Raw genomic sequence first — 22,767 nt, forward strand, 5'->3', positions numbered from 1 at the left:
ACTGTTGTTATTCTTGGAGTGACCAGAGTGGATTCAGGTAGAGACCAGGCGAGGGAAGATGTCTTCACACAGAAGCTGTAACTTGAGCTTTGCCTGACAGGATGAGGAAAAATAAATAATAATTAATAACAACAGCAGCAACGTCTTTTATGTTTCTCAAGATGCTCTGTATCCGTTATCTCCTTGTATCTCCAGAACAATCTCTGAGCGAGACAGGATAGGAACTAGAATCCCCATTTATAGAAGAGGAAACTGAGGCATGTCAAGGAACAGCTGGTTTAGCTCATTGCTCCCAGAGGTTGGGATGTAGACGCAGTTGGGACACAGGTTGTCACAGACTGGAACTAAGCGACGTGGAATCATGTGGTGAGAGAGTCGGTCCCTTTTGAATTCTCCTCTCACCTTCTGTGGACCCCAAGAGAAAGCCTCTCTCTGGGGTTGATGTGTTAACACCTTTCAAATGTAAGGCAACCTCACTTTGAAAGAAAGAGAAGACTTACTGAGCATTTAGCAGGTGATCAGATGTGCCTAGAATTTAATGGCAATATTTGTTTTCCTTATTTACTTTTTATTTTGGAAAATATTTTATTTTAATAGAAATAGAACAGTAAATATAAAACATAGTTTATGTAATAAATGTGAATTTATTATATATTTATATAAAGTACATACTATAGCTATGATAATAATAAATGACGTATGTTTATAGAAATGAAATAATATGAAAACCACCCAATGCATCATTGGGTTTTTTGTGTTTTTTTGAGTTTCATTCTATTTATCCAATTTATACTGATTTTTCCATTTAAAGTGGTGATAGAATAATAATATAATATGACCACAAAAATAGCAGTGATGCGTGTTGTTGATGAGCACCTACTAAGTGCCAGTCCTGTGCAGAGAATTTACATGTATTATTTCATTCAATCTCGCTCAACTCCTTAAGGTGGGTGTGATGACAATCTCTAGTTTTACTGATGAGAAAATTGAGGCAGAGAGGTAAGTAACTTGCCAGGTCCAATATCAGAAAGTGACAGAGCCAGAACTTGAACTTGGGCAGTCTGGCTATATTCTCATAACCAGTATGGTGACATAGAGTCTCCTTTTAAAATGCAATTATGTAAGTTTTTTTTAAAAGTGAGTGGATTTAAAGAAAAATAGTAAGTGCTAATAGCACCAATGGTACTAGGATATGCTAAAAGTCATGAAGGTGACAGTGAACGACTGAATTTCCCAAAACTAAACGAAACAAACCTAGCCCAACACCATGTGCACACAAGAGGCTCAGAGAGGAAAGACATTTACCCAAGAACACACAGTAAAGTGGAACCCCAGGGAGCCAAGGCCCTGGGAGAGGCTAAGTAGAGTGGGGAGGGCATGTGGCAGGGGAGGGGTGCTGGCCTAATTGACTCAGTGTGTCTGTGTGTTCACAGATGTCAGACATGGCCTTCCAACTCCCTGTCCCTGGTCCCACTGCTGTCATTAGGATTGCACGGGTGAGGGGTATGTTTTGGGGTTTGACCTTGTTTGGAGGGGTATTAGTAGAGGTTATCAGGCCAGCTGAGTCAACCAGACTGCCTAATTGAAGACCCCTACCCACCTCGTTGTGAAAATAGCCCCTCCTGGGCAAGCGGACTTTCAACATTAAGGACCTGTGGTCCATCGTCCCTTCTGAGCTTACCTCCATGACAGTGCCAGGTCCCTCTTTCCTTCAGAGTGAGGGCGACAGACATCCATTCATTCATTCTACAAAGAACAATCGAGGGCCTGCCCTGTGCCTAGTGCCATGTGGGGAGTGAGACACAGTGGTGACACTGGCATTTGTCTGAATGCCCTGGGCCAGAGTCCCGTTTTCCAGCCTCCTGACATTAGAATCTTGCTGGGATCGAGAAAGGCCATCTTCCTCCTCCTCTAAGTCCGTATTTTACTTCCTTGTCTCCAGAGGCCGCATTTATAAAAATGAGGATTCTTATTTATTCTCTTCCTTTTCATCCCTTATCAATAGATGGACTCAGAGCGCGCAACCAGTCTGGGCAACTATTAGGCTTTTTAATGGCTTCCATTAGGCTTTTTAGGAGTTGAAAATCATAACCATGGATTCCATTACTGTACCTCGGTGGGAACCTCTGGCCTTGTCCATTTACAGATGGAAAAACTGTGGTTGAGGGAGAGACATGTTATTCATCCTTCCACGACATTTACTGAGCTCCTATTTTGTGCCAGCGGCTGAAGGCCCGAGAGGAATAGGAGCCAGTGCCTGCTGTATTCATTTCTGTTGCTGTTGCAGCAAGTGATCACAAACTTAGTAACTTAAAGCAACAGGAACTGGTCATCTTGTGGTTCCACAGATCAGAAGGCAAACTCAGGTCTCACTGGGCTCACGTCAAGGTGCTGGCAGGCTGCCTTCTTTTCTGGAGACTCTACGGGAGAATCCGTTCGCTTGCCTTTTCCAGCTTCTACGTGCTAGGAGCCGCCTACATTCCTTGGCTCTGCCTCCATTTTCAAAGCTAGCAGCATCCCCTCTCACTGATCCTTCTTCCATAGTCGCATTTCCCTCTGACTCTAGCCTCTTCTGCACTCTCTTGCACTTTTGAGGATCTTGTGCTTGGATTGGACCCACCTAGAAAATCCAGGATCATCTTCCTATTTTAAGGTCAGCTGATCAGCAACCTTTATTCCATCTGCAACGTTCATTCCTCTTTGCCACGTAAGGTAAGAGGTTCACAGGTTCCAGAGATTAGGATATGGGTATATTTGGGGGCCATTATTCTGCTGACCATTCCTGTCCTCGGAGAGCCCGGAACCCACGGAGGGAAACAACAATCCATGTGGGAACAACTGTGATAGTGGCACCATTGAAGCCCAGAAAAGGGGGCACTTGACCCAGGGGGATGGGAGGAGGTAAGTGAGAGAAAATCTCAGCCAGGTGAAGAGGGAGTGAACATGGAAGGTCTCCAGGGAAGGAACAGCATGTGCAAAGTCCTGGAGATGAGTGAGAGAATGCACGTGTCATCGTGAGAGGCAGTGAGGCTGGCGATGAGGCCGGGTTGGTGCTCAGTGGCAAGGTCATGGGGCATTTGAACGCCTGGTGGCAGGGTGCTTTCTGAAGGCAGTGGGGAGTCTTTGAGGGTTTTAAGCAGGAGACTGATGAGGTCAGGTTTGTATTTGGGAAAGGTCACTCTGGGGTCCTGGTGGAGAGTAACTGGAACTGAGGCTGACTAGAGGTTGGGAGCCGATGAAGAAGTGATTCATGGACCAGGTGATGGAGGCCTGAATCGGGGCAGGAGCAGGGAAACAGCAGAACGAGTACGTTTTCGAGCTTTTGGAAGCGAGAAGACTATATAAGACATGGCTGAGAGCTGTTTGTGGGCAGGGGAGGCAGGAGTCGAGGGCAGGATGATGAGCAGATTTCTGGCCTGGCAGCTGACTAGATGGTGGGGACATCCCTGAGGTAGGTACATGGGGTGGGGGGCGGAGTGGTGTGAGGACGGTATTGAGTTGGGTTTGATGTGTTCATGGTCTGTGCTTAATAGACCTCTAGGGAAGGCATCCAGGAGGCAGCTGGATATAGGACACTGGAGCTCACATATCAATTATATCAGCTAGTATTAATTAGTTACTGCTGTGTAAAAACCCACCCCAAAATTCAGTAGTAAAACACAGCCATCACTTATTATCACTCAGGCACCTGAATGTTGACCAGGGGTTTTCAGATCTAGGCTGGGCTTCACTGATGGTTCTACTTCTAACTATAGGTCTTCAGGTCAGCCAAGGGGTGGGATTTGGAGATACTGATCTCTCCTCCCTGTGGCCCTGACCTGGGTGCATCCCCTAATTCCTCCACCCCACCTTGGAGCAGCGGATGACATTTGAGCAAAGACCTGCAGGAGGCGAGGGAATGAGGATGTCTTGAGGGAGAATATTCTAGGCAGAGGGAGCAGCCAGTGCAAAGGCCCTGAGGTGGGATTGTGCCGAGTGTGTTTGAGGAACGTGAAGGAAGGCTAATGTGGCTGGAAGGGGTGAGTGAGGGGGAGGGGGCAGGAGAGGAGGTCACAGAGATAGCAGGGGCCTTCGTCACGTGGGGACTGGAAGATCATGGGAAGTGGACACTACCCTTACTGTTACAGCTACTGTAACTTTTTTATCCTCTCGCCCTGTCCCCCCCAGGACCCCCCATCCCTGGACGCTGCCATCCAGCATGCCCTGGCAGGCCTCTATCCTCCTTTTGAGGCCACGGCGCCCACTATCCTGGGGCAGGTGTTCCGTCTCCTGGATTCAGACTTCGGGGGGGATGGGCTGAGCTTCCTCCTGGATTTCCTCATCCCTGCCAAGCGCCTGTGTGAGCAAGTGCGAGAAGCAGCCTGTGTAAGTTGGAAGGGATGCCCCCTAAATGGAGCAGGAAGGTCACTGGGCCCTTTGTTCTCTGACATCCAGGAGTCCATCACATTTACACTTTCACGAGCGGGGAGGAGGTCTGGATAAAGGGCATCCTTGTGGGTTCCCTGGCCCCCAGGAGCCTGCCCAGGGGCTGACATTGTTGGCATCACCAGACTGCTTTGGCTGGAGTGGGGCAGCTTCAATGGAAACAGCAGAGAATGTTCCAGATCTTCCCTGGAGCCCTTGAGTCCGTAGGACTCGCACTTTTCCCCCAGGAGACGCCTTCAAACTCAGATCTCAGGAGGCCTCTCCTGAAGCAAAATGGAAAGAAACGTGTTTTAGGCAGGACTCATTGGCTCCAAATGACAGATCCTTACTCAGACCTGGGCAAGGTGATCCAGCTTCAGGCCCAAGTTTATCCACTGATCAATCCCCTTAAGGACCCTTCTGTCTCTTGTTTCTTTTCTCTGCTTCTCCTTGCTTGCCAGCATCATTCTTACAGGCTAAGTGTTCCCACAAGGCTGGAGCCCAGGGCAGCTCTGGGATCAAATGCTACCTTGGAGAGGAAAATGAACTCTTCCCCATCAGCTGCACATAGAAAAATTGCCAGGAAGGATCACGATTCGTCAGGCTTGGGTCTTATGTCTATGCCTGGACCAATCACTGCAGCCAGATAAATGGAGAACCAGGATTGGCCAGGCTTGGGTCATATGCCTTCCTCTATGGTCAAAGGGTAGACACTGTTTTAAGAAAAGACTAGGGAGAGGCCTTTGGAGACCAAACCTCAGATGCCCACTGCTGGAACTTGCCCACACCCTTCACAGGTTTGCCAACTGTGCCCTGCTCTGCTGTTATTTAATGTCCATTCCCTGCCACCCCAGCCTCAAGAATCACTAAGAGGCTTTTAGGTCCCACCAGCCTTTCCTCAGTTGCTGATACTTGCCAGGGACATGACACACCAGGAGCAAAATGTAAAGGTGGGACCATGTGCATTCTTTCAGGGGATAGAAAGAAATGGACTGTGGCAGCTAAAAGGTCAGGCTTAAGAGCCAGAATTAGAGATGGTTGGAGCTGAAAGGAAATTGAAATCATTCATTTAATGTGCTTAGCTCGCAGAGCTAGCTCTGTACACATTCATTGTTATTATAGGAGAAGGATGTTCTCGTTTGCAGCCAACTCCCACATATCCACATTGCATTATTTCATGTGCATCCTTACCCATCATTATTTCTTCTCCCTGACAAGCTATACCACTGCCCACTTCCGTTATTTGGCCGTTAAAACTGCATTTGTACTGTCCTCTTCCCCATTTCTCCCAGGGACAAGGGTCACAACCTTTTGATTTCTTTATTTTTAATTATAGGTGACTTTAATTTAATTGTAATGATAGGTGAATTTTTGTCACCTCAGAGCAGTGGGTAGTAGCATGGAATTAACAGTATGGCCTCAGGTTATATGAACCCCAGGATCAACTCCAGGCTCCATCACTATGAACTTGGGGGATCCATGTCACTGCTCTGAGCTTCAGTGTCCTTATGTGGAAAGTGGAAATATTAATAACACAGCACCTACCTCGCAGATACGCATAGCACAGAGCCTGGCATGCAATAAGGGCTCAGTAGCTGCTGCCTGTGCCTATCCCATTTCCTCCTTTCTCCCTCTGCAATAAGAATGTGCTAGCCTCCATGTTTGCCTTCATTACCACCAGCACCCAGAGGCAGACAGCTACCCTCCGAGGAAGTCTCGTGGGGCTTGGGGACAGATACAGCTGGCTCCAAACATGAAGGTCTTGGCATAGTCCTGCTTTTGCCACATGTCAGCTGGGTGACTACACATCCATTTCACCTCTTCCACCTCTCTGAGCCTCATTTTCCTCATATGGAAAGTGGGACTAATAATGCCTGAACTGGCTGCACCCCTGAGTTCCAATGAGAGTCAAGCAAGATGGTCATAATCATTATCTCTGTGGTGCTTTGCTATTTGCAAAATACCGCTGGGCTGTTCTGTCTCATTCAGTGAGAAGGTGAGGAAAGCATGTGGCAAACAGCAGAGGGTGAAGTGAAAGGGGTGGAATACCCCACAGACTCGTGGGCTTTATGGATATGCAGCTTCTCTGAGGCAGCCGGGTCGACAGTGTAACCGATACGAGCGAGTTTATCAACTTGAGGTACAAGTATGATCAGACCTCATTATTTCTCCAACCAATAATTCCAGGAAACACCTGCTTCATTAGAAGGCAGTTCAGTGTTCCCCATACACATCCAAATTATGTAAGATTATCCAGGATTTACTCAATCTATAGGAATCAGACTCTTTTCCGAAAGCCAGGTAGAGAAAGACCTGTTGTCAGTTCGATGGAGTGTTGTTTCTGTGGTTGCCACATGGTGTCACTGTTGGACACGGGTCCTGCACAGCCCAGTGAAGACGCTCAACTAAGTGGAACACACCGGGGTCCAGACAGACTCCAGGAAGACTCGCTGTATCTGTCCATGCAGAGAATTGCCGGCACCTTCTGTTAAACAAAAAAATTTTTTTTTTTAAATTTTGCTTCCCCTGCCATGTTGTTACCCCTAATGCAAAATGAAAAAACAATAAACAAATAAATAAAGAATAAACATTCAGGCCCAGGAGAGTGGAATGTCTTTTTCAAGCTCGTCTAGAAAGTTACGGACAGGGTCATATTTCCTGACTTTTCACTCAGTGTTGCTTCTACTTCACTCTGTAATCTCTCTCTTTAAAAATTAGAGAATGGTATAAAAGCAGTAAATGATCTTTTTTGTTTTTTAATTGAAAAATCTCCACAGTTTTCCAAAGAGTGAATGCTGTCAAAAAGAGAGGGAATTAATATTTATTGAACATGTACCTATTACATGCCAGACATTATGTTGGTTTAATATATATATACATATATATATATATATATATATATATATATATATATATATATATATATGTCAATCATTGTACTTCATCCTCATACCAGCCCAATAATACCAATATGTATCGTTATTCCTATCTGCAAATAGGAAAAATGAGGCCCGATGAAGTTAACTAATTTGCACAAATGAATGATTCAGGCCTTGGAATCCATGTCTCCCTAAAATGGAGGGCTCCAAGTTGAGCTGGGTTGAGAAGAATTTTGGAAAGGTGCAGGGGAGAAGAGATGATCCTCATGGGAAAAGTGCTTGCTGACCAGGGCCTGGCACTCAGAGCTTTTCTCCCTTGGCCCAGTAGGCTAGCAGGTATTTTCAAGGCCAGGGCCAGGACTAGGGTGAGGCAAGAGGCACCAAAGGTGCAGTGTTTCAGAGGTGCTCACTCTCAGGCTGTGAGGCTTGCAGGACCCCGAGAGTGGGGCCTCCTAAGATGCTACATCCTAGCTTCTCTCTTGCCTCACCCAAGTCAGTGACCTGTTCCAGATTCCTTCTGGGAGGGGGAAGGAAGTAGACCCATGGGCGGGGCTTTCAGGGCCAGATTCTCTGACATCGTCCCCTTCTCTCCACAGGTCCCCTACTCACACTGCCTCTTCCTGCATGAGGGCTGGCCGCTGTGCCTGCGGGATGAGGTTGTGGTCCATCTAGCACCCCTCAATCCCCTCTTATTACGCCAGGGAGACTTCTACCTTCAAGTCGAGCCCCAGGAGGAGCAGTCTGTCTGCATCGTGATCAAGTGCCTCTCCTTGGACCTCCGCACGGTGGACACAAAGCCTGTTCCTGCATCATCCTACCCTATACTTTTCACCCAAGAGTGGTTGGAGGCCATCAACAGTGACTTTGAGGGCAGTCCCCTACGCAACTGCCTGGTAGCCTCAGAAGAGGGGATTGCCCCTGTGCTCTGGGCCAAGATAGCCAGCCCGGAGTTTGTGGATGACACCCCCCCGGCAGTGCCTGCTCTCTCCCCGGCCTGGGGGTCCCTGCAGTTAGAGGCACTCGATTTGAGTGGCCCTCAAGAGTGTCACCAGGCCAGGTCCCCAGGAAGCCAGGTGCTTCTTAGCCGGAGCTTGGCCAAAGGTAAGGGCAGGACATCTGGGAGCAAGTACCCAGGACTCATCAAGGTGGAGCAAGCCGGGCCTGGGGATGTGGCCTTCAGGATGGACGATATGGTCAACCAGGACTTGGGGGGAGACTATGTGGCTCTCCTGGACTTTTCCCGAGAAAGCAAAGGAGGGTCTCCCAGTAGGGAGGTAGAGACACCCAGTGGGTGTCCCCTTGGAGCACTGGAAGAGCCATCTGGAACTAAGGCAATACCTGTCTCTCAAAGGCTGCTGCCTCTCTCAGGGGCCAGCAGGGGACTTTCCTTGGAAAAACTGGCTTGTGCAAAGCCAGCAAGCTTGGAGGAGGAGCCCTGCACTTTGGGCTTGAGGGGAAAGGTCGACCACAAAGCCTCCTCCCACAATTCAGAATGCCCGTCCCAAGAGCCCTACCTCAACGTCCTCGAGAAACCACTGCACTCTGCCTCTGTCCTCGGGACAGGTGTCTCAGAAGAGCCAGCTGCCTCCAAGATGCAGGGGCCTCTGGGAAACCCAGAGGACATGGTCCAGTTCAGGCCTGGACCAAAACAAGCATCCTTTCCCTGTCTGTGCCCAGCTTCTCCTCCTGCTGCTCCAGCCCTTGAAACCAAGATGGGAAAGAGGACCAAACAGGAAAATGGGAGATTTCCCCAGTCTGTGACCGACACCTCCTCTTCCGGATCCCCAACTCCTGGGCTCAAATTCTCATTCTTGAAGGGGCAGAGGCAAGGCCCCGTGCCCCCTGAGAAAGCCTTGCTCCAGCATGACGGGCCCTGGAAGGTCTTGTTTTCACTCTATTCCCCGAAACCCAACCGCGCCAAGTACTTGGGGAAAGGTAAGGTGCCCACTTGCTCAGCTGGAGAGGGAAACTGTTCTCTGGATGGGATCAGGCTGTCAGGAATAGAGACCCACCTGAGCTGGCTCAGTCTCAGGAGTTTAGAGCACAGGGTGGCATGTCAAGAAGCTTGAAGTCTTTTGGGTCTGGAACTGAGCAAAGTACTATAACTGTCCTATGGTGGCCTGAGTCCACACCCCAGGGTCATCACACACTGGCTGGGTGACTCTGGTCAAGGACTTAACTTCTCAAAGTCTGGGTCTCCCTCTCTGAGCAATGGGGATCTCACTTGCCTTGCAGAGTTGTTTTGAGGTTCCAAGAGACACGAGAAGCAAGGAGCTTACCACAGTGCCTGGCATATAGTAGGAGATCAATAGTCGTAAGCTATTATTATTAGTCAGAAGGTCAAAGAGAAAACATTTTCCCAGGAAAATCCATCTTTTGCTTAACACCCTTTTCTTTGTTGCTTTTTCCAGCTGGAACAACTCAGACCAAACCATCTGGCCCGGCTGCTGACTCAGGCCCACTGACTGGAGAAAAGGCTGGTTTCCCAGAAGCTTCGGCAGGCCCTCCGGGAAAAGGCCCTACTCTGGATGAGGAGCTGCCGGGGCCTGAGCCCAGGATTGGGGCACTGAGTGTGGAGATTGTCTACTCCAGGATAGCATGCCTGCCAGGTCCTGGGGTTATAGGGACCGGTGGAAGTGGAAGGGAGGGAGCTGGGGATGGGGAATTCCCTGAACATCCTCAGATGCCGGTGGCTGTGGGGGAAGACAGGGAAAGTTCTGGAGGCCTGTGTTCTGGACTGAGCCTCCCTGGGACTTAGATTCATCATCTTCCCAATGAAGGAGTTGGATTATATGAAAGCAGTTTCTAGGTTCCCATCCAAACATCCATCCATCCGTCCATCCATCCATACATACATCCATCCTTCCATCTACCTACCCATCTAAAAATCCATCTAGCCATCCATCCATCATCCACCCATCCATCCACCTACCCACCCACTCATCCAAACATCCATCCATCCATCCATCCATCCATCCATCCATCCATCCATCCTACTTTCAGTGAGGCACCCAACGTGGTTGTCTTAGGTTTCCCAGAGAGAGGGATCCTTGGGAAAGTGATTTGTTTTATTGAAGGTTGCTCTCAGGAAAAGAGGAGTGAGGGAAGCAGGGCAGGATTGGGGACGAGCTAAGCAAGAATGTGGCCTGATCCCACAGGGAGCTCTGGGGCATGAATTACAACACCGACCTGATTCTATCTTAAGGTGCAGGAGGCTGGCCTTTTTGTGCTTGAGTCTGTCGGTCATTAACCCAGGCTGATCCTGGGTGGGAATGCAAACTGAGCCAGTGCTCCAGTTCAGCAGGGGATAATTCTTCAGAGAAAAGGGCATCTGTGAGCCATTTACAGCCAATACTTACAGCTGCTGGGGGATGGGTGCTCTGGCCTGATGAGGGTGTCTGTGTGGGTCATTAATAGCATCAAATACACAGGGCGTTATCATTCCTGTTTAATATTTATTCACCGTTGCAATAAATATTTATCGAACACCCACTGTGTACCAGGCCCTGAGTTTAGCACTGATGATTCAGCAGGGAACATGTCTGATATGTTCTTTGCTTTCAGGAAGTCTATATTCTAGTGGTGGAGAAAATTCAACAGGTTATTACAACAGGGCATTGCAACTCAGTGTAGAAACATGGTGACCAGGGGCTTCGGTGGGACAGATGTCTGTGTAACCCCAAAACTCATTCCATGGGCTTTACTTCTCAGGGTGCCCAGGACAGAGGGAGACCAGAGGAAGGTGAGGCTACCTCTTTATTGAGGAGGGGTTCAAGGATGAATTTTCTGAGGAGGTGGCTTTTGAGCTGGGTCTGGAAGGATGAAGAATTCAGAGTTCACAGGGGGAGGAAAGGGCATTTCATTTCAGGCAGAGGGACCAGAGACCTGGAGGCCACAGAACAGGTTCTGGTAGAGACATTTCCACTGAAGTTCTCACTGCATACATGTATCCTCTCTCCCCTAGGTGGTCGGGACAAGGTGGGGCGGCCCCTGCTTCTGGTGTCGACTATCCAGGAGGCCTGGGAGGCGCCATGGTGCACGGTCTCAGAGGTCACCAAGCTGCTCTCCTACCTGTGCACTGTCCCCAGGTAAGAGGCTGGGCTGGCTGGCCACTCCATCGCCTCTGATCTCTCAGCCCACAGCCCAGGACCAGGCACCGAGTGGAGAGACCCATATCCTCCCATCCAGTCATCGGTTCCTGGAGCCAGTCCCAAGCCAGATGCTGGGGACACACTTAGTCCCCGTCATCGGGGGTTCCCAGGCTGGTGGGGGAGATAGACAGCGTGCAAGAAACAAACCACGGACAAGCAACTCTCGGGAGTTGTTAGTGTGGTAACGAAAACAGAGGAATGTTGTAGATCCGTGATTCAAACTCGAGTATGCATCAGAGTCACCTGGAAGACTGTTAAAACAGTCTTCTAGAGTTTCTGATTCAGTAGGTCTGGGGTGGGGCCTGAGAATGTGTGTTTCTAACAAGCTTCCTGGTGATACTGATACTGCTGGAGTGCAGACCACCTTTTGAAAGCCACTGTTGAGAGTGAGAAAGGTGGGGGCACTAATTCCAATTAGGACATCAGGGAAGGCTTCCCGGAGGAGGTGATAATTGAGCTGGCATCTGAATGATAAATATTTGTGGAACAAATGAAGGGTGAATGAGTGAATGAATGAATGAATGAATGAGTGAGTGCATGATAGAATGAGTGAGTGAATGATGCGTGACCCAGCTGATTTCTAACACCCGTCACGCCTGCTCCCCCCAATCCCCCTCACCACCATTCAGACTTCTTGTTGGACTGGCTGGAGAAGAGGCACCATCTTTTCCTCTGAGTTTCAGCCCCAGCCAGGGTGTTCTCAGAGGTGATGTTTGCTATAGACCCCAAACCAACCTAGAGGTTCTTCTGCTAGGGGTAGTGGGTAGCGGGATTGGTGGAAACCTTTGGAACCTTCTCCATGCACTCTGCCCCATGGGAGCCATCACTGCCATCTGCTGGCCACTGAGATTTTCTTTCTCTTTTCCAAGGTTGAGTGGTTTCTCTGGCCCGGCAGGGAGGTGGGACCTCCTTTCCTGTGCTGAGAAGTGGCCAGAGTGGTAGACAAAACCCTGGAATCCCACCAACTTGCTGTGTGACCTTGGGGTGGTAACCTCCCCTCTCTGAGGCTCACATGAATAAAGGGGATGACCAAGTGGGCTCTGAGGACCAACTGTGGTCACAAGAGGTGGGAGTGAGGTGTAGTGTAAACTGTGGAGTGTGGAGTGCAGAGTGCATGAGATTCCTGTGTGCTGGGCTTGTTTTTCCCTCCTGCTTTAAACCAACATTGTTGGCACCTGCTCTGGGCCTGGCTTCATGCTGGGACATTCCAGGGACCCAGACACTCCTCACATCAAGTCTTGTGCTCCCGGGCTGGTGGCAGAGGCAGGTGTGGAAATAAACTGCTCTCCCAACACGGGCATAGTCCAAGGCAGGTGAGGCGTGGGCCATGAAGTCAGAGACCTGTCACCTCTGAGAGCCTCCTCTCACTGCCACGTTGCTGCTCTGTGCCTCAGTTTCCCCTTGGAGGACAGTAATTATATCCTTCCTCTGCACAGTCACTGACTGCTGTACAGTGATGAATTCACCACAGCCCTATGAGGCTAGCACCAGCATTATCCCCATTTACACGTGGGAAATAGACTCCCGGCGAGATGAGACAACTTGCCCAGGTGACCAGATACCAGAGACAGCAGTGCCCCAGCTCCACCCCCATCTTGGCCACTTCTGCTTTAGTCTGCGAACTGGCTGGTTGTAAGGCTTGGAAGCAATTGGGGTTATTTTTCCACACTGCCTGATCGTCAGAATGGCCAAGGGCATTTGGAAGCACACAGACTCCCTGGCTTCACCCCTTACCTGCCAGCCAGGTGTCTGGGGGAATGGGGTGGAGGTGGGGGTGAGGGTGAGGGATCGGTGTTATAACAAGTTCTGACAATTGGCTAGTTTGGGAGATCCTAAGGTAATAACTGAAAAGTGCAATGTGAACCAGTGAGGGTGTTTTAGCTGCACGTAAAAAATTCCAATTCAAAATGTCTTATCTGATAAGGAAATTTATCATTCTGTGTCTCTGCCTTATGGCTCTTTGTAAGAACTTTTAAGGGACAGACTGCCTTTCCCCAAAGACCCCTTGCAAACTTCCCCTCACATCTCATTGGCCAGAAAGATGTCACATGACTCTTATCTAACCCAGTCATTGGCCAGTGAAATTGGGTCCCTACTGTTGGCCTCAACCAATCATAAACTGGCCCCTGGAGTGTGTGTGGGGGGGGTGGGGGGGTGGGGTGGAGACATGATCATCTGGAGGAAGTTGGATTCTTGAACACAAAAAGGGTGGGTGAATGCTGGGTGACTCACTCAGCATTGAGTGGCTTATAGTTTATGATTGGTAAGGTTTAAGAAAGGGCTGTGTGAGGTACTGGAGGAGCACAGAAGAGGGAGCAATGGACTCTGAAGAAGAATTCTGCAGGGCTTCCTGGAGGGAGGGGCATTGGATCTTGGTCTTGCAGGATAAAGGGTCCACCAATTAATCAAGGCTTCTAGCAGCCAGAAAATTTTGCCTTTCAGTAGGTCCTTCACCCTGAAGAGCCTGGTCTGGCCAGCAAGACTGCCAATTCTGTTTATCACCTGCAGGCCAGAAGATAAAACCAAGGGTCTGGTGATCGTGATTGATGCCAGGAAGCAGCCTCCACACCCTGGTCTGGTCAGTGCCCTGCAGGCCACCCAGGTGAGTGAGAGATGGACAGCATCAGCCTAGTAAGTCTCAGAAGCACCAGGGACCTTCTGATATTCATGGAGCCCAGCGGGCTCCGAGCTGGGGCCAGGGCTCCCAGGCAGGGACTGCTAGTTGCAGCTAGCAGAAACCCCAGCCCGAACAGGCTGAAAGACAAAAGTTGTTTATTGGTTCATGTGACTGAACAGTCCAGGAGTTAAATCCAACTTCAAGTATGGCTTGATTCAAGGCCTCCAATATTGTCACCAAGATCTGGTTCTTCTCTCTCAATTTCTGGCCCCATTCTCCTGGGAGAGTGCCTGTCTCAGCCAGGTCCCCCTCTTGGTGGCAGTCTTGCTCCTAGCAACTCTAACTGCACCTGGTCTTTCATTCAAGTTCAGTAGGAAAGTGTGCGAGATTCTTTTCCCAGAAGTCCTGGCAAAAGTTTCTTCTTAGAGCTTTTTGGCTCAGATGTCCATCCATCAGCCAATCTCTGTGGCCAGGGGAATGTGAGGCTGATTGGCTTAGATTCAGGGCACATGAACCTCAGGAACTGAGATTGGGAGAGGGAAGAGATTCCTCACTAGCAGGTATAAGCAGTAAAGTAAATGGTAGCTCAGCATATGCTTACCTCATGGTCGGATCTCCTCCTCCTCACTATGTAGGTGGGGAAACTGAGGACTGGAGGGGGCAGATCATCTGGGAAGTTTACAACACAGCTTGGACCTGCTTCTCTCTTGGTGTCCAATGGTTCACCCTCCAAACATACCACACAAGTGTCCTAGGCTTGGGGAACCCCTCTTAGTGGAGAGGTTCAGAGGACAGTGAAGACCTGGGCAGAGCAGCTCTGAAATCATTCTCTCTGACAGGCTCTGAACCCAGCCTACATTGGTGCCATGCTCTTCCTTGGGGAGAAGGAGAATGCTGTTCCACTGGAAACATTACCTGACATCCAGGTGAGGGGGAGGCAGCATTGGCAGAGGTGGAATGGAGATGCTGGGCTTTCGCTGAGCTGGGGTGTAGAATTGCAGAAGTCACAAGACAGGAGAGGTCCTGAAACCATGCAGTGTAGGTCGATAAATACAAGGCCCAGATGCTACAACTCTTCAGCCCTGCCCTGGTGGCAGGAGCTTGCCAAATTAGTCACAAATTATTTCTCTCTGGCAATCCTAGCAACACCTGGTGGGCACCACCATGTGACTGAGAGCTGCACATGGCACGAAAACTATTTGAAAAGCTTCATTCAGTCAACTCCTCCCCCCTTGTTTTCAGATGGGGAAAATGAGACCCAAGGCCACACAGCAAGCTGGCGGTAGAGGTGCCTTTTCCACCCGATCTTCCCGTGTTTCTCTCCCTAATTTCTCTCAGCATCTCCAACTCAGATGCAGAGTTGATTTGGGACTTAGCGGGGAAGAGCCCGGCAGCTCCCTTTAATTAGTGCCATGTACCACCATCATGAGTGTGGGCACTCGCCCTCTACCCTGCTTCAGGAAATGATTTTAAAGACCTCCTTCTTCCTGGTTAGTGACGAGGCCTTGTGAGCTAGAGATGTGCCCTTCAAGCTTGGATGTGCCTATGAGTCACTTGGGCATATCATCAAAGTGCAAGTTCCAATGAAGTAGCTCTGTCTGAGGCATTTCTAACAGACTCCTCGGTGATGCGGATGCTGCTGGTCCGTGGACCACACTTTGAGGACCAGGGACAACAAGTGGGCCCCCAAACCACAGAAACTGCCCAATCCCAAGCTTAGGTATCTGGAGTTGTTCGTAGCATAAACCTCAAACTTCACTGCCTGGGTGAAGCAGTCACCTAGTCCCTCCTCCATGTCTTAGGGGATACTGTAAGGATGTGATGACCTTTCTCAACAGCCTCAAGGAGGAGACACCACCTTGGTGAGTCACCAAAGAATAGTGTAAGGGTTACAAAGAAATTACATGACAAGGGCCACCTTCAATCAGTGTGTGATTGCCTGGAGAGCAGGGCTGGGAAAGAACAAAGCTCAGAGGGAACCAGTGCTGTGATTGATTAATGATGTCTGCCTTGGGCATAAGCAAGGAGAGTAGTAGTACAGTGCTGTTTATTTGCCATGCCTTACCCAGGGTCTGGTTCTGAATTTTGATCTTTCAGCATTCCCAGAGAGGATCCATTGCCCAGAAAGCAACTCTTAAAGCAAGGGCCAGACTTACCTGTAGGAGGTAGAGTGGTGCTGGGGCTGGGATCTGGGCAGGACCTTCTCAAATGTCTGCCCCCACCCGGAGTCCCCTGGTCCTCCTGACTTGCTTCTTTTGTCTCCAGGTAGAGGTGCTGACTTCCTTGAAGGCCCTCAGTCACCACGTGGACCCCAGTCAGCTGCCCACAGCCCTGGAAGGCCCCGTCCCCTATTGCCACAGCGAGTGGGTGCAATTCTTCCAGGTGGCTACCATCACAGCCCTTAGGCCCGCACCCTCACTCCTTCTCTTCCTCCCTTCACTATCCTGTCCCGTGGCTCCATCTGCACAGTCAGGTTCAAAACCAGTCACACAACAAACATTTATAATGAGGGTGCAGAGTGGAATGAATTGAGAGCTCAGGCTCTGGGGCCTGATTGCCTGGATTCCAATTCCAGCTCTGCTGTGTGACCTTGGGTAAGTTATATACCTTCTCTGATTCCTTTTCCTCATCTATAACATGGCGGGTAATAGTAGTAACTCCTCAGGGGGTTACTGTGAGCAGTAATTGAGTTAATGTGGGTAAAGAGCTTAGAAGAGCATCTAGATCATGCTAAGAGCTATGTCTATGTTAACTGAAAATAAATTTATAGACATCTGCTCTGTGGACCCACACAACTCAGGAGCTCAGGGTCTGGTGGGGGAGGCAGACGTATTCCCTTGTGTAAGAGGGAGGAAATAAGGAAGCTGCCAGTGCTGGGCTCTTTTCCTGTGCGATTTCAATCCCTCCTTACCACAACCCTGGGAGAGGGCATTTCATACCCAGTTTCATACATGAGAACACCCAGGATGGGGCAGCTTGAACAACTGTGCACAGAAGGTTACCAGCTTAAGCCACACCGACACCATGCCCACCAGTGCCCATGCAGGGCTTTCTAAAGACCAGGACAGTGCATCCTCAGCGCTATTCACATTTGGGGCCAGATAATTCTCTCTGGTTTGGGGGCTGTCTTGTGCACTGTAGCATGATTAGCACCACCCCCGCCTCTACCCACTCTGACAGTAGCACCCCAGAAATGATGACAACCAAAATGGTTCCAGACATGACCAGTATCCCCTGGGAGGGCAAAATCACCCCGACTGAGGACCATTGGTCTATACTACTAGTCTGTCACCTGGTGGTCTTCTATTAAAAATCCTCTCTGTTTCAAAGTAGGCGTTATGTTAAAAATTCAAATGGTACAAAAGGGTATAGACTGAAAATTTTTCTTTCCTACTTGTCCCTCAGACCCCCAGTTCCCTTCTCCAGAGGCCTCCAGTTAAGGCAATGGCTTTCGAACTACATTTTTATTTTACAATCTTCCCTTTAGATGAAATCTTACCTACAGACCCAGAATATAAAACATTGATGACTACTATAAGACCCGGTCTTATTTTCAGGGAAATACGGTAACACTATATTCCGGTTACTATTCTAAGTACCTTGACCAAATGAACCCATTTAATCCTCACACAAGCCTATAAGGCAGGAACTACTGTGATCCATTTTACAGAGGAAGAAGCGGGGCACAGAGAGGTTAAGTCACTTGCCCAAGGCCTCACAGTGCGTAAGTGGTGGGGCTGGGCTGAAGTGGGACCCAGCAGAGGATGTTCCTCCCCCCTGCCCTCTCACTCCCCCTTCCTTCCTCTCCTCCAAGGGATCCCCACTGGCTTGGGGATCGCTCAGGCCTGTCTTTCTTCTCCCTCTCTCATTTCCAGCATCATTTCCAGTGGTTCTCAAAGTGTGGTCCTTGGACCAGCCTTGCCAGAATCACCTGGGAACTTGTTGCAAATGCACATTCCCAGGCCCCATCCCAAAAGAATTAAGTCAGAAATGGGGGAGTGGGGTTCAGCAGTCTGGATATTAACCAGCTCTCCAGGTGATTCTGACGCAGCTAAAGTTTGAGAACCACCACCTCATGTTCCCCCTGTGTCCTCCTGGGTTGGGGAGGCACCCTCCTCACTGGCCTAGGCTGACACCCCCCATTCTGGCCTTCCATCCTGCAGAAGTCAGACCCTTTCCTTGCTGATCTCCGCCAGGCCTCCTCCCTGCTACAGGCTTCCATCAAGGAGTTTGAGAAGGGTGACCCCCCTGGAGGGGCACAGGTGAGCCAGGAGCATGGGGTGGGAAAGACACACCCCTTCCCAGATTGCACAGAACAGGGGCTCAGTGAAGGGGACCGCCAGGGCGGGCACGATCACCCGTTTGTCATGCATTCATTTGACTAATATTTATTGGGTACTCACATGTGCACCCAGAGGCCCAGCCTGGGGCAGACTGACTTGTCCCTGCCCTCATGGGGTTCATGGTGCAGTGGTAGAGGTAGTTGTTTACAAAGCAAACAAAGAAATGGATATATAGTTACAAATTGTGCCGAATGCCATGAAAGTAAGATTGAGAATAATGGAGAAGGAGGGAGGGCCTCCCTGAAGAGATGGTATTTAAATTGAGGCCTGAAGGATGAGAAGGAGACTGCATGGGAATAGGCAGGGGACTGGGTTCCATGTGGAGGGAAAGCACGTGCAAAGGGCCTGAGGTGGGATTGTGCTTGGTATGTTCAGGAATAGCACAGAGGTCAGTGTGAAATAGAGTGAGATGGGGTGGGGGAGGTGAGAAGAAAGCTAGAGGGTCTTCTGGATCCAATGGGGGCTGTATCAAGGAGGAGTTGGGTTGAGATTTCATTCTAAGAGGGGAGGGAAGCCACTGAAGAGTTTTAAGGAGGGGGTTGATCAAATTTACACTTGGAGATACTTCCAGCTGCCATGTAGAGAACAGACTGCAAGGGGGAGCCAGAGTGCAGCAGGAAGACCAATGAAGAGGCTGGGATGGGTGTCCCAGCAAGAGATGATGCCACTTGGACCAGTGAGGTTGCCATGGCATTGAGAGGAGTGTCTTGAGGATGCGTTTTAGAGATAAGAAGGATAGACTTTCTGTAGGACCTTGAATGTCCAACTGGGGGAGTCAGTGTGATCTGGGCGGGAGGAGCCCTGGAAGGTTGTAGAGGGAGAGTAGGGATTGGGTCTCAGGGCACCTCCTTCCACTGGCAGGAGGCCTCCAGGTGTCTGAGCAAGTCCAAGTTGCTGATGGAGGCTGTACTGAGGGACCCAGGCCTGCTGGGCCTCCAACGGGAAGGCGGAGCCACCCTGGCCAGGCTGCAGCAGGAGGCCAACAGGCTAGACTTCAACCCAGATGTCAGGTATGGACACCCAGGCTTTTCCTCTCCCACCCCCACCCTGTTTCCTGGCCTGGGAGCTTGGAGCTGAGAACACATAGGGTGGACCCCACAGATGCCCAGGATGGGGATGTTTGCAGGGCCCATATCCTGGGCCGAGGCCTTGGCAAGTACTCCGTCCCTTCTTTGCTGCCCTCCTACAGCCTTGGCTACCTTCAGGCTGGGATGGGCATCGGAGGACAGCCCTGCCTATATCTGGTCATCCTTACGGACCAAGCACTTTCTCTGACCCAGACGCTGAGCTGAGCCTGGCCAGGAGAACCTCACAATGTGCCAGGGGTCTCAGAGCCACAGAACAAATAATATTATTCCTGGATAGGAACGATTTCCTTAAATTTAGCAGGGGTGGGGGGGTGTGTGCAAATCAGTAATTAAATCAATCAGTAATTGGAAATATTTTATCTCTGCTAGAACAAACAGTTCCAAAGTTTGCAAAGGCTTCTGAGGACAATTTTATTTAACCAACACCTAAACAGCCCTTAGTATGAGCACAACATTGTTTTAAGGCTTTTACAAGTACTAAGTCGTTTGATTCCCACCCATGAGGTGGATCCTGGTAGTATCCTCATTTTACAGTAGAGAAGGCCTAGTCACAGAGAGAGGTTAAGTGACTTGCCCAGGGTCACACAGCTGAGATGTGGTGGGGCCAAGACTTGAATCCCGGCAGCCTGGCCCAGAATCCTGCACACACCACCCTGAGCTGTGCCCACAGACAGAGTCACCCTGATGTGAGCACTGGGAGGCAGAGGGCCCTGGTGCTGGGTGTGGAGTCCTCTCCTTGTCCCTCATGCCATGTAGTGGTACTGGCACTGTTGTTCCCAGCATGTTTCCGCCTCACTGGCTGAACGCCAGCCCCTTCTTGTCCCCTGGAGGCGCCTCCAGACAGTTGGCCGCTGGCAGCTCCACCAGGGGGCGCTGTAGTCCCACGTGAGCCGCTATGCGTGTTTGTTCTGCAGATGAGACCCTGTAGCTCCCGCCTACCGCCCCTTTCTCCCTCCCTCCCTCCGCCAGGCAGACTGGCATTTTCCATTTCGTTCAAGCACCCTGAGCCCTCATCTGGAAGGGCAGTGACCTGTGGGGAACGGCAGTCAGATGGGGAGGCCCAGAGCAAGGCTCCCTCCAGGCAAGCAGGCTTTCCTTTCATGTCCTCTTTTCCTTTTCCTTTGGAAGTAAGACCCTCCCCAGGGCGGAAGAGGATGAGATGGGATTTGAAGGATGTTGGGAAAGCCCCGCGATTCCTCCCTTCGTGCAAGCTGTACCATACCTGGATCCCATACACGGTCCTCCGTTTATGCTGGCTTTGACCATTTTAAAAAATTATGTGCAGAAAAAGCCCTGGACTGGGTTCCAATTCAGACTGCCATGCTTAAGAGTCAGATCCTCTCTCTGGAACTCAGTTTTCCCATCTGTAAAATGGAGGCCAGGTGGGGAGTTGTTACAGCTACTCTTTATCACTGCAGTAGAAATAACAAGCACTAGCAAACACTGTGCTGGGCCCTGTGTTAAGTGTTTTGAATGTGTGAGGACTGGTTCTCAGCCCTGGATGCCCCCGGCACCTCATGAAGATGTTTAGAAAGCACTGGTGTCCAGCCTGTACTCAGAACTGACTCATTTAGCCTAGGATGGGCCTGGGCATCAAGATTTTTAAAGCTCCCAGAGGGTGTTCTAATGTGCAGCCAGGACTGAGGGCTAGGGCATTAGGTCATTTCACCCTTGCAAGCACCCTGTCAAGTGGGTTCTGTTAGCTCCACCTTTGAGAGGTGAAAAACAGAGGCACAGAGAGATTGAAAAATGTGTACAAGGTCCCATGATTAGAAGGTAGTGAGCCTGGGATTTGAATCCAGATCTATCCAGCTTGGTTCACACCTGCCTAGGTAAGGGGAAGGTCATTTGTTTTCCTGCTGTGTCCTCTGGTCCTCCCAATCTCAAGGAAATCCCAGGTTGAGGCCCAGAAAGGTATAGAGACCTGCTCAAGGTCACACAGCAAGTCAGTAGCTGGAATACCCCAGGCTGGGACCACAAAATCACTGGGAGTTGCGGGGACAGGCTGATGCTGGGCAGGGGTATGGGGGCTGGGGTGCATCTTGGGCCTTCTCTACTCTTTTTTGCCTCCCAGGAGCCATCTGGCTGAAGCTGCCGCCCTCTATAGCCTCATGGATGAGCAGCTGCACGTCCTGGTCACCACATCCAACCACCTCCTGGGGAGGCTGGAGCTCCGTGTCCGCCTGGGCCGCCTGGAAGCTGCCATTCACCAGGTGAAAGGGGAGCCTGGCCTGGGGGATGTGGGAGCTTCTGCCTGGCAGCCCACCACAGGGAATGCCCTGCTCCAGGCCTGGCCAAGCATTTGTTCTGGTGTAAGGACAGGCTGGCCGTTCTTTGAGGGCAAGGCAGGCATCCTTGGGACATGGCACATGATGTGGCACTCAGTGAGTGCTACATGGGAGAAGACCTAACCCCAAAAGCTGCACTTACTGAGCACCAACTGTGTGCCAAGCCCTGGGCCAGAGCTTTTGCACACATCATCTTCTTCCAACCTCATCACTTACCAATAATGTGGAGACAGTGCCGGGATGTCCCCCTCTCATAGATGAGGAAACTGAGGCTGGGAGACGTATGTCACCTGCCCATGGTTGCACACCTGGGGATCTGATCCTGGAGCCCATCCAACTACCAGTGCCTAAAACCATATCCCTCCATGCTCTGGGATGGAGCTGTGCTCCACAGCCCGATGGCCTGGGTTCCACTCCTGGCTCTGACACTGACTGGCTGTGTGACCCTAGACAAGTTACTTAACTATTCATTGCCTAGGTTTCCTGTTAAATAGGGGTCATCTTAGTGCCTGCCACGCTGAGCTTTGTGAGGTTAAAGTGAGTGAATGCACACTCTTGAAGATACCCCAGAAGGGGCCTTCTGCTCATGGCGTCAAGAGCCATGTTACCCCCTCTTTCCCTCATTAAATCCTCGTGTCTGCCTCATTTTGCCGCTGAATAATGGAGACCCAGGAAGGGGAAGTGCCTTGCCCAGTTCACACAGAGAGTTCATAGCAGGCCCAAGCACCTTCTTCTACAGCAGGCAGCCTCTTTTCCAGCACTGTTTATGTGCCCCCAGGGATGGGGAGCTCATCACTCTTGAGGCTGCCCCTTTTATGATTGGGCAGCACCGAGTGGTTAGAGTGAGCTGAAATTTGCCACCCTGTGACTTCATTCAAACAAGTGTGCCCTGAGGGCCTGCTATGTGCAGGGCACTGGCCAGGCCAGATGCTCTGGAGTCCCACTCAGAGAGCCCTTTCCCCTTCGGATATTTGTAGGATATGACAATGCACTCCCC

The 22,767-nt window shown here is 50.3% G+C and overlaps 1 protein-coding gene across 3 annotated transcripts in view; it reads left to right on the forward strand.

Annotated features, from left to right (window-relative positions):
• Positions 1-22,767, forward strand: part of KIAA1755 (KIAA1755 ortholog) — a 37,007-nt gene that overhangs the window by 6,758 nt on the left and 7,482 nt on the right. Inside the window, exons 2-11 of one of the 3 annotated variants that reach the window (XM_019750244.3) lie at positions 4,168-4,365; positions 7,880-9,218; positions 9,695-9,892; positions 11,248-11,371; positions 13,943-14,036; positions 14,891-14,977; positions 16,317-16,433; positions 18,215-18,313; positions 19,256-19,404; positions 21,557-21,695. In XM_019750244.3, the coding sequence (XP_019605803.3) occupies positions 4,168-4,365; positions 7,880-9,218; positions 9,695-9,892; positions 11,248-11,371; positions 13,943-14,036; positions 14,891-14,977; positions 16,317-16,433; positions 18,215-18,313; positions 19,256-19,404; positions 21,557-21,695 (2,544 nt within the window). The remainder of the gene's footprint in view (positions 1-4,167; positions 4,366-7,879; positions 9,219-9,694; positions 9,893-11,247; positions 11,372-13,942; positions 14,037-14,890; positions 14,978-16,316; positions 16,434-18,214; positions 18,314-19,255; positions 19,405-21,556; positions 21,696-22,767) is intronic. The other 2 variants (XM_088789131.1, XM_074317328.2) reach the window with 2 other exon arrangements.

This window comes from Rhinolophus sinicus, chromosome 13 (genome assembly GCF_057876585.1).
Source record: "Rhinolophus sinicus isolate RSI-liver-muscle chromosome 13, RSI-T2T, whole genome shotgun sequence".
NCBI lineage: Eukaryota > Metazoa > Chordata > Mammalia > Chiroptera > Rhinolophidae > Rhinolophus > Rhinolophus sinicus.